Here is a 14,286-nt window from a genome sequence, read left to right on the forward strand (position 1 = left end):
AGTGTTGTCTGTATGCTAGAATGTAGGGAGTTTAGAGTAAGTTCCTGCTGGGTTTGTATCAGAGCAAGTGTGGCAAAATTTCTTACCTGTTTCTCTGCATCCTCAGCCCTTTGCTCTGCTTCTATCACTCTCTGTTCCAATTCCTGCATCTTTAGATTCAAAAGAAAATAAAGGAGGTGGGAGGCAGAGAGGGGAAAGAGAGGGGAAAAAAAAGTAAACATTACTTAGCATTTCACCCATTTGGCTCAGGAGTCTCATTTCCTTGTGCAGGACTACAAATCTTTGGCATTTTTTTTTTTTGCATTAACTGGACAGCTCTGACCAAGAAAAAGAGCCTTTACCTCTTCCAGTCTTTTCTTCTGCTTCACTTTGAATTTGACAGAACTGTTTCCTCATTAGTGAGCTTCATCATTCATCACAAGCGTCAAGGGAATACTCCCATAGTCCAAATCACAGACCACCCTCTGTGATTTACACATTGTGGGYTGTCCCTGCAAGTAGCCTGTCTACAGCACTCCGTTCTCTCCTGTGTTCATTCCAGCTAGGGTTCATTCATGACAGTAAACAAAACTGAATACATCTTGGTAAGCTTGTTCTTTATAGTCAATAGTTTGCTTTGGCTTCCAAAATATGATAGGTTCATAATCGACAAGAGAATAACGACCTTAATTTTCCTAATGCTTCTTCTCATTTTAAAGAGCTTTGCAAATAACCAGTTCTGTGATCCTTAATCTGAGCATCGTTTCTATTGAAGTCAAAGGRCAACTGCAGAAAATTTGATCCAAGATGTACAAAAAAAACACTTAATTCTCAGCGAGACGCAGGTGTATCTGGGGTGAAACAAAGTCACCATTTCATAACATGGGCTCAGAAGTCCATTTAGAAAACATAACATTTCATGTCTCTTTTACTGAAACCTATATTCCATGATTGAATTATGCTACAAATTGTTAAATAAAGACCAGACTTCACTTCTCTTCCTCTAGCAACTTTTTGCTAAAGCCTTTTTGATGGCAACTTAGGATCTTATTTGCACTTGCAAGATCTTGTTCCAGCACCTGCCCTGCTTTGATGGGTCTCAGATATTTGCACAACAATGTCAACTCAGTGCCACTAAATTTCAACTATTCATCTGCAGAATTTAAAGGATGCTTCACAGAGTTTCCAGAACTTTCTAGTGTTTTACTGATGAAGGAATTACTAGAAGCAGTTCCAGAAGATTAAAAGAATTGTGCTTCAGGCAGAGAACAAGTTGCAAAGGGAACTGAGCTCTTTTTCTCTAACACACTTCATGCTTCTGGATGAATCACTAGAGCCAAGTATTCAAGTTGGACACTCCAGGACCAAGTCAATACTTCTGAAAATGGGGCTTATGCATCTTAGGTTGATCACCCTGAATAGAGATGTCAGCATTCCTGTGTTTCCACTTCCTATTCTTTAGCTGGAAACAATACACTTTCTTGTAAGTGCATTGTGATCATATGAGCAGGCATGAGTTGTCAAAAGACAACTTCTCACAAATATATGTAGACAAATCAGTGACCATATAACTAAAATACGTATCACATCATAACAAATATTTTCAGCAAGTACCACATTCAATGAAATACCTCTCTTTGTTGCTGTTTTTTCGTGTGTTTTTTTTCCCCTAAGAGATAGGCCAAGGACATCACACTCTATGAAGCTTAATCTCCAAACCATCAAGGACATTTTTTTGGCAGAGGAACAAGAGATGTTGTAGAAGATTGCATAGACTGTCAAAGCCATAGTTTATCTGACTGAAGACCCAGTTTGAGAATCTTGGTAGAGACCAAGCCCAAGGAAATCTAACATTGACAGCAGTGATCTGGGTTGTGACAGAGCCTGTATCCTTCAGGATCAGTGACCTAGCCATGCATTTCCCTGTTAGTAACTGGATAGTCCTCACCACAAACAGGTAGCAGTCAGATCTGCTGATGAAAGACTGATACTAGCTGGAGACATAATATGTTTTTTTTGGGGGGAAAAAAAGGCTGTTTCTGACAGTTTTGGAGTCAAAATCTGCTAGTTTTCTGATCCATTGACAGAGGCTATATTCACAGCACTGATTTTAGACAAACCTCTGGGCTTTTCCTCAAAGGCTAGCATCTTATCCTAATAATTTGATCCTCCAAAAGGTGAGGAGATCTTTCTGAAAGGCTCAGGTTATTTTAAGAAGAAGGCACTGTTCTTGCCTAAATTTGTTGTTATTCCAGCCTCATGACAGTTTGGTTCCTGGTGCTAGCAGTCCTGATTCCTGATCAGGACAGAAAATGTCATGACTATTCCTGATCACTTAAGAGTTATGGAAGCTTCTTGTGCAAGCAGGATAACCTGGCTAAACTCCAGGCAAATCAATTACATTCTGTCACTCTAATTCCCCCATAGCCCCAAATGAACTCCTACTTTTCTTTACTTCCTGTACTACATTGTTGGGTTGTCCTGCTATGAACTGTTAAATAACTGCTGTGTTTCTCATATACACAAAACGATTATCTCACCCATCTCTGGTGTCAGCAGCCTCACTGGGGCACATTCAGATTTAGTATGCCCATGTTTGTAAGGCTCTCTCAAATCCCTCAATGAATTAATAATAATACTTGGTATTTACATGGGCCCTTTCATTCAAAATGCTTTATAATTTGAAAAATGCTACTAAGTAACCCAGGTCACATAACAAATTAGTGGCAGAGCCAAATTCAAGAAACTCCTCTCCCAAGCATTAGCCCAGGTAGTTGCATGCAGAGAGAGCAGCAGGTCCAGTTATATGGTCATGCTTGCACGTGACAAACATTTTTTTCCAAACGTTCATTATTTAYTGAACCAAGAAAAACAGGTTAAAAGCTACCCAAATGGTCCTTCTAAAAGCTGCAAAAATTCTCCTCTCAACCATTCACCCAGGCCTCCCCACTTCTGTCCACTCAGAACACGCAAAATAAAATTGAGCAAAAAAAGTTCATGCCTGTCTCAGCCTCATTTTTCTTTCTATCCTTTCCAAGAGGTCCCTTTCCAAGGCAACGGCCTGCTATGCCACTCACCAACAGATGAGTATCCCTTTCTTTGTGCGTATGAGAAACTCAGAGTGGAAATAAGTGCTTTTTTCCAAAGAGCCCTGATCCCTGCTAATGTCTGCACCAAGCTGGGATCCAGGGGTCTCATGCCCCCAAGGGGGTCTGAAAAGTCAACCACCCTTCTTCCTGAAGGCAAGGTGCTAGGTGCCTCTGCTATGCCGACCCAGAGCCTAGCTCTGCGCATCTTTTCTGGAGCTAACTTGACTGGTACAACTGCATATTTGCAAACCAGGCTATCAAAATGAGAGCTCACACTGTGTGAACCAGGGCACTGGTAGTTAAACTGCTGGGTTTTAAATTCCTCATGTTCTGAAAAGCACTCTAGATTATTCAATCTAAGCGGATTTTAAAAATCTCAAATATTTAAAGTGTTAGTGTGCATAGTACTGCCAACGCCAGGCATGAGCAGGGATTTTTTTTAATTAAAATAATAAAATATTCTTAAAATCATACAGTTGGTTTAAAAAGACTGATTTAAAGTGAAGGTCAGGTTTCTAAGCCTTTCAATCAGTAGCTTCCAGACTGCTAGATTCAGGTAGCTCCCTAGCTACACTAGTGAGCAAGWATCACACCACTGCTAACATTGTTCTTTGCTTTCCCTGGCAAAGACACTTTCAACCTTTTTTCTTTTTTAATTTCCTGCTGCTGTGACCCATATTCAAAAAGTCTCAGGGGCAATGCTCACCACAGGTTGGCAACATAGCTTGACTGTGCCCACTTCACATTTTTCAAGATTTCCCCCTCAAAATTTTTTTTAAGAGCACAGAACTATTTCAAAAAAGTCTGAATCTCTTCATTTTCACAGGTGGGTCTGTAAGAAAAAAAAAACAAAATCACAATTGCTATAAAATACATGATAAAAATCACTGGGGTTGACATCACTGCATGTAGAGCATGAGAGCATGCATCKTCCTCCTCCTCCACTTTCTTCAGTTTTTTGTCACTGCCCATCCATCTGAGTGAGTGGAGGATACAGCATGGACAAGAGCCCTGGTTGCTGTGACTGCTGGAAAGCCCTGTAGTTTGGGGTGGGAAGAAGGGTCTCTGAGCAGTTCACTGCAGAGTGCTCAGGAACCTGAGGCACAGGAGACTTCACCAGCAGCAGTTTTCAGCATGAGCATCATATGCTGAGCGACTCTGCTGGGACCTCGCGTCTGTCAGCAGAGCCTGCCCAGAGCTGTCACACATTACCTGAGCTCTCTCCCCTTCCCGAAAGACATTAAGAACATACAGTTGCAAACTTGCTAGCTCTTTGACCCTTCAGCTGAGYGTATCACAGTGCTAAACAAGTAGTTACAGAGTAACCTAATCACTGAACCAAGCTGCTACCTAATCTTAAAGAAGGGAACATCGCTTTGACTGAAGGGCTGAATTAACCACARTCAGGTCTCCAGTCCCCTGAAGCAGATGATGATTTTATTCTCTGCCTTGGCCCACAGAAGTCCTTACAGGGAGAGTCCACCAAGTCTCTGGAGAGTCTGTTTTCCAAAAATAAGTTTTAATTGGTGGGTTTCTGTTTTGTTGGATAGTCAGAAAGTTTCCCACAGTAAGAGTTAAGAAAACATATGACCATAGATGCTATAATGCAGCAAATGTAGAATCCTGCATATCAGAGTCCTTACTAGATGTACACTATGACTATAAATGATTTAAGCCTCTTTATTTAATAGGGCTTTTCAACCATTCTTAACATTAATGTAAGCATTGAAGTCCATCTCAGAAGCTACTGTGGAAAGATAAAGGGGGTGCATCATTTGTTAGAACAATACAAGGAGTGGAACGAACAGGCCTCACATGCGACATTCACTGTAATTATACTTCCACTAACGCTGTAAGTAAGGGCGAAAATTGCTTCACTCTCTGAAGTAGGTGTCATTAAAAAAAACCCAAAGCTAACAAACAAGAATATATACATTAAAGTTTCATAATACAAAATGGAGCACAAGTGAGTTAGAACGTATCTATCATCAGGTACAACTTAACAGCATTTTGAGTCAATTGCAGAGATTACAGCTTCATTAGCAAACTGTGACTGAAAGAAGCTGTCCTCACTTTCCAATAGTAATTGAACGGCTGAGCAATCTTAAACTGTACCAGGATATTGTAAGCCACATTTTTCAAACAAGGAACTCCAAAACAAACGACAAACTTTGATTGAACACAAATAAGAGCTTAATGAAAGGCAATAATTCAAACTGAAAAATAACCCATTTTAAGAAACATAGTAAAAACAAAAATCCTCTCCATGAGGGAAACCAAATACCATAAAACCCCCATAAAAATCTACACCAGAACTTCAGATCTTTGCCATCGCTCTCCCCTAAAATGTCAAGAGAGTTCATCTAGTGCTCTTGAAAGAGAGAGATGAGTAGGAGAAGCCTCTAAAACAGATGCCATGCAAACTTCTCAGATCCAGATTTCCTACATTATCTCAGTCCTCTCTCCAGTATCCCCAGAATGTTTTGACTGAGTAGACAGTATTACTTTAAAGTTGCAGCATTATTTGTACCCCTATCTGCTCTTTTAACATTATAGCATAATCTGCACTCCTGTAAGCTTTTCTACTGCCAGCCCAGTTTAGACCCCGCTATTCTTATCTAAAACATCCATCCTTGCTCTGTATCTGCCTGTCATTTGAGGTGTCCAGAATCTTGCTAGGATAATGTTTTCCAGGGATGTCAGAATACCTGGTGATTTTCCATAAATAAGGCCAAATTCTTTTTCACTAAGGCCACTTTAAACCACTCTGGCAGGCACATCCCTATATCTTAAGTGCTGAGCAGAGTGAAATGACATGTTGTAAATGAGGAAGAGATCCCTACTGCAGCTAACAGTTTTGCAGGATGGCTCAGTGTTTAGGGATTTTTGCTTTCATCCCATAACTCAGTGTAAAACAGAAGCAACCACTGTCTCACCTTCTCAGCTAACAGCTCTCGGATCTTGCTTGCCTGCAAGCGGAATTTGAAGAGCTGGGACTCCAATGCAAGGCACCGTTTTTGCCAGTCCATACAGCTGCCATTCTCCACTGCAAGTTCAGCCATTGTGAAATTAATTCATCAGCTTGGGACGCCTTCTGCGATACTCTAACAATCCTAGAGAAGAAAGGAAAAAAAAAATCATTTTAGACTGGCAAATTTTTCATCCTTTGTGTCCACAGACTCCCCAAGTCCAGTCTATGGAAACAGTGACACAGTTTATTTTGCAAGCAGATGTGCCAAATGAAATGGTACTATCCCAAGTTATTTACATTGCCCTCCGCCAGAGGTTACTATTTTCACTGCTGTCCTAGATAAATGGATCATATGATGACTTCCTGATTGGCTCTGGTACCAAGTCAGGCACATAAGCTGACCTTGCAAATGGCTGGGGTATGGGTGATTATGTGAGTTAAAGAGTGCTTGGCCATTTAGCTCTACCAGTGGACTGAATGGATGGTTAACTCTAGCTGATGAACAGGGAAAAAGCCCAGGGGATAGTGACATCTTTCACTGATACAGCTACATTTTGAAGCAGATGCTCATCCAAAACGAGCATCACTGCTGCCATGCAGCTACTGTGTGTCCCCTACAGCTATGCTACAAAATTCCAGTAGAATTGGCTCCCCACAGGGAAATCTAGGAAGTTTTTGCCAGGCAATAAYGGTAATTTACCACTGGCACTCCATTTAAAGCCAAGGATGTTATGGATGAGCATACTCAAGCATTTAAACATATGAAAGTAAGCAGTTAATGGATAACAGATAAATATTCAAATAAACTTCTACCTTTAGAGTCTGAGTAAATAATTTACTAATGCATTACACTATATTCCACAAACAGCCTTTCTCTGCCATCCTTACAGACCTTCTCAGCCTCTATCTACAGACTAAAAATATTTTTACTCCCGCGTTCTTTGTGCCAACATGGCTGCAAACTCTCCAAAACACTACTCTGAAATATGTCTCAGGTCACACAATCATTATTAACTGAAGATACCAATGCCTTGTCTCCTACAGGCTGTGTAAACAGGATGTATGAAGTAATAGTTTTCTCAGTCACTAACTACTTGCCACAGTCAGTCCACAACATGTGGCATCTGATCCTTGCTTATAATCAAGAATCACGAATTCTCCTCTACATCTGAAAGCCAGCCAGCCCTCTTCCTATTAACTGTAAGTTTCAGACTGGCTTCTCAACGCCCTAATTTTAGGRGGAATGCAGGGTGATGCCCATGCTGTTCAGCGCTGGCAGAAGATTGGGACTGAACACCTCAGCAGGAGCATGAGGGGCTCTAAGGTTCATGAGATACAGCCCCCTCTGAAGCTCTCTGGTGGCAAGAGGATCTGTGCTCTCCTAGCCAGGCAGGCAGGCAGCGTTCTGGTTTGTCATATCGCAAGATAACAGCTCGTTCCACTTGCTGGCCCCTTCTAGCCCTAATCACCCCTGAATCTGGGCAGGATTCTGTGCACAGAGTTTCTCCACCATTTCTGCCTATCTGAGGCTGCTGGGATAGGCTCTGCCTATAGACAGGGATAAAGAGAAATCAGAAGAAAATAAAGCTACATGACCTGAATCCTAATGTGTCGTACTTTTTCTCATTCAAGCAAAGACTATTTGATTCTGACATTCGGGTTTGAAGTAACACCTCTGCAACACGTTCTGTGCAGCAGGGAAATCCTTTTCCCTAGTCTGGTTGCACCGACCACCTAATCCTTCCCAAAAGCGTTGTCTGGCAGCCTGCTGACATGCATCAAAGCATAAAACCTGCTGCTACGTGAAAGCAACTTGGGGGAGGGAGGGGAAAGCAGGCATGAGAGAACAGATTTGTCTCTTGACTAGTATTACAAACAGATAGCATGTTTCATTAAGAGGTCACGAGGTAACCGAAGCGGGTAGAACGCATGATGGGCCAAGCGTCCCGCATGACAGCAGCCACACTAGCTCAATCCGCTTTGCCTCGGAGATACTCAAGTGCTGCAGATAATAGCAGAGAGAAAGCCTTTTTCATTGGGAGACCTGTACTCAGACATATTCAACTAAGGTTATTCCTCTGCTTGCACATTATAGTGTTCCTATTTCACACCCCAGAACACATTTAATGCTGGATCACAGAAAGCAGAGATGGAAGGAACCCATGGGGTGGAGCTGGGGCAAATACTTCAAAGTTAACCGCAATGAAGAATCTTGAATTTGTTCCCCCCCCCCAGTATTTGCAGTCCTTTTGTGTTCCTTTCTGCTAAGAACATTTCTGGAACAACTTTGCCAGCAGGAAAGAATCTGAAAACTATGAATGTTAAGTACATAGTATGGAATTTGCAGAAAGTGAACTCTGAACTCACATTAGAAATCTGAAGTATTGTGTGCTTCCCAGCCAGACTCTAAAATAATACCAAGAGAYCTTCTTATACAATAAAAAGACCTAACTAGAAAGCAAAAAACACTACAAGACCTTATTTTATAGCTGTTGACTAGGAAGATGCTTCCTGAAGAATAGAAAGGCAGACTGCTGAATAAAAAAGGCTTCTTGAAAAGCTGTTGCACAAAGAAGCACACACAGAGAATCCACGGAGTGGAAGGCTGCTTGCTACTTCATGTACAGGCTACCAAGAAGAGATATCCCACTTTTTTAAAGAAATTCCACTTAAGGTTACCTAAGGTAACCTACATGCATAYAGAGCAGGATGAAAAAATTACACTTTTCACCTTCCTTCCACAGAGTTTCAACGCAAAAATCCCTGAGGAAGAGAAAATTCATTTTTTTGGTAGCAGAAGAATAGAAGTAGGGATGGGAAATGTGAGGGTGCCAGAGTGAATGGTTGCAATGGGACCATGAGGTCTGCAGGGAAACAGAGGAAGGGGAAAGGATGTGATGGGGATTTCAGGGATCCAAGTGGGAAAGCACCAGTGTGGCTTGAGGGCGTGGGGCTCTGTTCACTCCTTTCCCCCTGCTTTGTCAGCAGCAGCAGGCAGGAACTGAGCACTCAGGCCCTACGCTGCTGCTGGAACAGCTGGTCTCTGTCTCCTCAGAGGAGGCAAAACAGGCAGCTCATGGCCCACCACCTAGGCCTAATGCTAGTCCACGTCCAGAGACTGTCCCAGTCATTCCTCGTGGAAATGACATTGCAGTAGGAATCAGAGGACCTGCATTCTCTGTCAGTCAATCTTATTGCTGACTTATGTTATATTCTTACTTCTCCAGGTTTCATCTTTCCCAACCTGCAACAAGGACAACGATTAAAAAAAATATATCTTAGACATTCTGGATGAACTGGCTGCTACTATTTGCTTGCTTCCCTCCTGCCATATTGTATGTGCAACCTGTGTGGTTGGTATGGTGTAAGTGCTTCAGCAGCAGCCTCTCGGCAGGAGCTGCAAYGAACAGGAACGGAGACTGGGTTGCACAGCTCTTTAAGTTAAGAGTCAGARCATGGCAAGCACCACCTGTACCCTACCTGCTCCACACATGCCACGAAGAGAGGACTTGTCAACCTAGTGTCTTCAAACAGACTGAAACGCACACGCAGCACACTTTGTTTCCTCCCAATGGCCTATCTTCTTGTAATGCAATACAGGCAGAGAGAGCTACAAAGCATATCTCCACGCTCTGAGTTTCACTTCTACTGCAGTTTAAAGATTTGATATTTTACTCCAGTTTCCCCCAGGCACCAGATTCCAAGACCACTTTTCAGGAACRTCACGATGGAGGACCACGGACACTGGGAGAGTATCTGAACAATCACTCTATTTTAGCACAAAGAGATTCCAGCTAGGAACAAGCTAGGGCTAAAGCAGGCATATAGGTTTAGTGAAGTCCTTGTTCACATYTCAAGAGAGACACAACTACTCAAAAGTCACAGCAAAGTGGCAAAGTGGGAAAAGCTGTGCTTTTTGACCTAGTTATTCTCTTACTCAGGAACTGGTCAGAAGTTCCAGACACTTTATGCTAATTTTAAGAGATGTAAAACATGTATAAAATAAAGTTGCTAGTAATCAACTTCAGAAGTTTTTGGTCACTCACAAACAAGTTTATAATACCAACTCTAAGTTTTGCCTTAAGACAGTGATATCAGGCACTGTCAAACCAAGAGAAGTACAGTAGTCATGAAAGGATCCCGCAACACCATGTTTACAGCCAACTGTTTTGAACATGCTACTTCAGCTCTCAAATGAAATTTTGTTCTCTTTAAATAGTCCTAAAGATATTTCAGTCCTTATTCATAGATTTTTAAGCCCAAAGAGAACATACGATYGATGAATATGATTTTCCACACAGCTTATGCCAGAACAATAGCAATTTATTCAGACAGTCCATGACTTCTGGTTGAAGGAAAATATCAAGTTCTAAGAAAGAAGTTAAGACTGGAATAAGTGTCCTGGATCATTAAGTCTAAGTTCCCTTTCGCTGTAGACTATTGCATCATATAATCCCTTTTATAACGAATGCAGCCCTTCCTTTGAACTGTGCAGGCATTTTTCCTCCTACTATTCCTGTTGCTCTAGAACCTCACCCTTCTAATGAGCCCTCTTCTAATTACCAGCAGAAATATAACTAGCTTCTATCTGTTCATGCCTGTAAAACACTGCCCTTCAGCTTAACTAGATTCTTCCTCTCCCACACATTTACCCCTTGATATATTTATAGAAATCAAAAGCTTTGCTTAAAGATCTTATTTTGCAAGGCAAAAGAAAAGCGACTTTTAGCTTGACACTCTCCCTCTGCACTTGTTCCAATGTCAGTGCCCACAGCATGAGAGTTGTGGTTTCTCTCTTACTCCCCTTCATAGACATCAGTGACCGCAGCTGCATCTGGAAAGCAGTGTGCAGCCAGTCTCACCAGCACCTGGTGTAAAGGCATTAGTACACTCTTCTCCCCTAGGGAAGATCTCATCTAATTGCATTTGCCCTTTTTATGGCCACATCACCCTGGTGGCCAACATTTGGAGAGGAACCAACCCTGTCGGAGCAGAGGAATCTGTGCTGGTTTCCCCCTTAAAAATGCCAAACCTTGGAGTGCAGGGGGCCATTACAGTGATACAGGAACAGCTTCATCAAGGACAGCTCTGTGCCAGATCTCCACAACGATCCAACACAGATATCTGCAGTAYAGTCCACTGCAAAATTTAACAGGCCTACGCTTATTCTAGTCTATGATTGATTAGTATATTCAGATCTTTTCCTTCTCCGCTGTTTCTAAACAGCGATCTCCCATGTTACATGTACATTTTGTTACTAGTACTAATGTGCATTATCTGCTACTTTGTGATGACAGTGTTTATCCTATCAGCAAACTCCTATCTTTTGTACCCAAGTTATTAACAAAACTATTAAGTCCATCTACAGGACAGGGATTTATGGAGCTTTGAACAGCCCCCCCTTCAGCAAAATGTTGTTACATACCCTTTTGTCATCTCTGTGTCCACTTTATAGTTTGTTTATTAATCCCCTCTTCTCCAGCTAAGCTAATAATTTTCCCACGTCATCATAGCAAATGGTCTCTGTAGGCCAGAGATTAGATATACAGCTTTTCGTTTATCTAGCAAAACCTTATCAGAGGACAATATTGCACCAGTTTTGAAAGTCTCCCCTATTTCACATTTAACTTCGTATCTTAAATAACAGCTTTTTTTCAAATGTATTCTAATTTTTCATCTGCTGTTAAATGCAGTATTCCCTCTCCCCCACTCCCTGCTCTCCTAGACCTGTGCTTTATGAATTACAGTATCAACTTTAATTTGTCAGACTGACTTTAAATCCTTGCTTCTAGACTTGCCATTTCATACGACATTTTTTTCCCCCTTAATTCTTAACCATCTTAATCCACTAAGTTATTTGATTTTTGTTTTCCTCAGGTATGGTGCTTTTCACATGAAGAATTTCTATGGTTATATGGTACAACAGTTCTTTTTGTTGTTGTTGTTTTCCTTTGGCATATGAGGAAGTTGGGAATCAGATACTTTCAGGGACAGTATTTTTGCATTARGAACTTGGAAAATAGAAAGCAGCCACAGGAAAAGTTAGATTTTCAAAGTTTGATTCYTAAATGTATACTGAAGCCTCTTAAAGAGCAGCTTGATTTTCAGCGCCTTAAGCATCAAACAGCTTCCAGTGAAGATCACGGCAGCTGTTGAGCGCTCTGAACTTGGGGAGCAAAAATGACTGAACCAGCTGCTAAACACAGACATAAGACTCCTAGATTTGATTATACCTGTAAGTTTTAATTAACACTGGAGACAATTCTGACAACAAATGTTACATACAAAAAAAAAAGAATATCTTTACTTGGAGCACTTGTACCTGACTGTAATTAATTCTGATGAAGTCAAAATCTACACCAGAATGCCATGRCTATGGCATGTCTTTAGACCAGAATCAGCAGATGTCCCAGATATCAACAGACCCACAGTAAAAATCAGAACATTTCAAAAACTCTAAATTTCACCTGAAAAGCCTTCCAAGAATGAARAGTAATTAGACAATACAAACAAATTAAACAATAACAAAACAATTAAACAATAAAACATGAGGGCTTTCAGGAATAGACATGTATGTGTGTCAAATGTTTGCAGTTGTGTTGCTGCAGTGTAAAAAAGCGTGGGCAAGCGAAGCAATATTTCTGCCTTTCCAATGCGGATGCCCCTGTTGCAGGGGATCTGCTCAGCGCAGGAGGAGCACGGTCCTTAGCACCTGCCAGCAAAACGCACCAGGCCCTGCTGGAAGACGGGAACTGATCCTGCTCAGACTGCTGCCATCGAGGAAAAACGTAAAAAAAAAAAAAAAAAAAAAAAAAGGCGGCGGGGTCGGTGGAGATGCGACAAGTGCCACGCATGAAGCCGGCGCGATCTCCCCCCGCGCTGCTGCCGCAGCCCCGCCGCCTGCGGGAGCCGCTCGTGCTCGGGGCGGGGCCCCTCCGCCAGCCCCCGTCCCCGTCCCCCCGCTTCCCACTCCGCCGCCACTTTCACCCCGGCTTTTTGCCCCTCCGGCCGCGGAACAGCTCAGCCGCGGGGGCATCTCCTATCTGCGAGCGCGGCGAGCGATGCGCGGAGCAAGGTGAAAAAACACCACGACCGACGGCGGGGAGGGCAGGCTGCACACGGGGAAAGACTTGGAGAGAGCCGGGAAGGAAAATAAATTAAAAACAAAAATACACATTTCCCCTCTCCACRCGGGCCGGTGGCGGGGGAGGTGCCGGGAGCAGCCTCCCGGCGCGGCCGCTCAGCCCGCCGCAGGTGTCAGCGCTTACCCGAGGCGCGGGAGAAGCCGCGCGGTTGCGCCGGGGCGGCCGCCCGCCGCGGCTGCTCCGACCCCGCGGTCTGAGGCGCCAAACGGCCGCGCCGCGCCCTCACCTCGGCCCGGCGCCGCGGGGCGGCGGCGGCCGCCAGGCAGGTGCCCCGCGCGGTTTCTGTCCCATTCAGCACTTGGCCGCTCTCGCTCCGTTTTCCTTCGAGCGGCGGAGCGCGGCTCACATATCAGAGCCGGCCCCGCCGAGAGGCGCAGGAACTGACATCAGCCGCCCCGGGCTTTTAACCCCTTCTGCCGCTCGGCGGCCAGGCAGGTGGGGCGGCCCGGGGCGAGGAGCGGAGCCGGGATCTGCCTCCCGCTCTGCCTCCCGCTCTGCCTCCCGCTCTGCTTCCCGCTCTGCCGCGCTTGGCGGCCAGGAAAGCGGCCGCCGCCGCCGCCCCCTCGGGGCGCTGCCCCCGGCGCCTCCCCGCCGTCGCTGCCCCCTCGTCGCACCGGGGCCGCCGCTGCCCCTGGCGCCCGGCCGCCATTTTGCGCTGCCGGCGGCCGCCCGGCGCGGCGGCGGCTCCTCCTCGCCTGGGCAGCGTCGCAGCCATCTCTCGGCCCTCCGAGCCGCCCTTCCCGAAGCGACCCCAGCCCCGAGGCGCGGCGGCCCTCTCGGCTGAGGAGGAGTGAGGCGCGGGCGGCCGCCACGCCACGCCAGGAGGCCTCTCAGCGCTCCTCTGCTTCCCGCCAGCTTGGGCCGCCTCGCACACGAGATGGCCCAGCACGCAGCTGCGGCGGGGCGAGCGTCCCCCGCGGGAGCCCTGCCAGCGCCGTCGGCCTTGCATTCGGGGATGGGGCCGCCGCTCGCTGAACCGCTTCGGGGGTGGCACGCTCTTCCGTGAATATCTACAGACATACATGAGTATCTAGTGGCGGTGGTGTCCAGCGGAGCCCGGGCGCGTGCAAGCAGSCTTGCGCTGCCTGCTGCCACCCTCTGC

At 44.7% G+C, this 14,286-nt stretch overlaps 1 protein-coding gene across 1 annotated transcript in view; it reads right to left on the reverse strand.

Annotated features, from left to right (window-relative positions):
- Positions 1-13,424, reverse strand: part of PLEKHH1 (pleckstrin homology, MyTH4 and FERM domain containing H1) — a 50,968-nt gene extending 37,544 nt beyond the window's left edge. The window contains exons 1-3 of the mRNA XM_085323373.1: positions 13,411-13,424; positions 6,005-6,181; positions 87-149 (exon numbers count right to left, since the gene is read on the reverse strand). Coding sequence (XP_085179499.1) covers positions 87-149; positions 6,005-6,130 — 189 coding nt within the window. The 5' untranslated portion in view covers positions 6,131-6,181; positions 13,411-13,424. The remainder of the gene's footprint in view (positions 1-86; positions 150-6,004; positions 6,182-13,410) is intronic.
- Positions 13,425-14,286: the final 862 nt, after the last annotated feature.

The sequence above is a fragment of the Rhea americana genome, unplaced genomic scaffold (genome assembly GCF_003343005.1).
Source record: "Rhea americana isolate MKP2758 unplaced genomic scaffold, rheAme1 scaffold_84, whole genome shotgun sequence".
Classification (NCBI taxonomy): Eukaryota; Metazoa; Chordata; class Aves; order Rheiformes; family Rheidae; genus Rhea; species Rhea americana.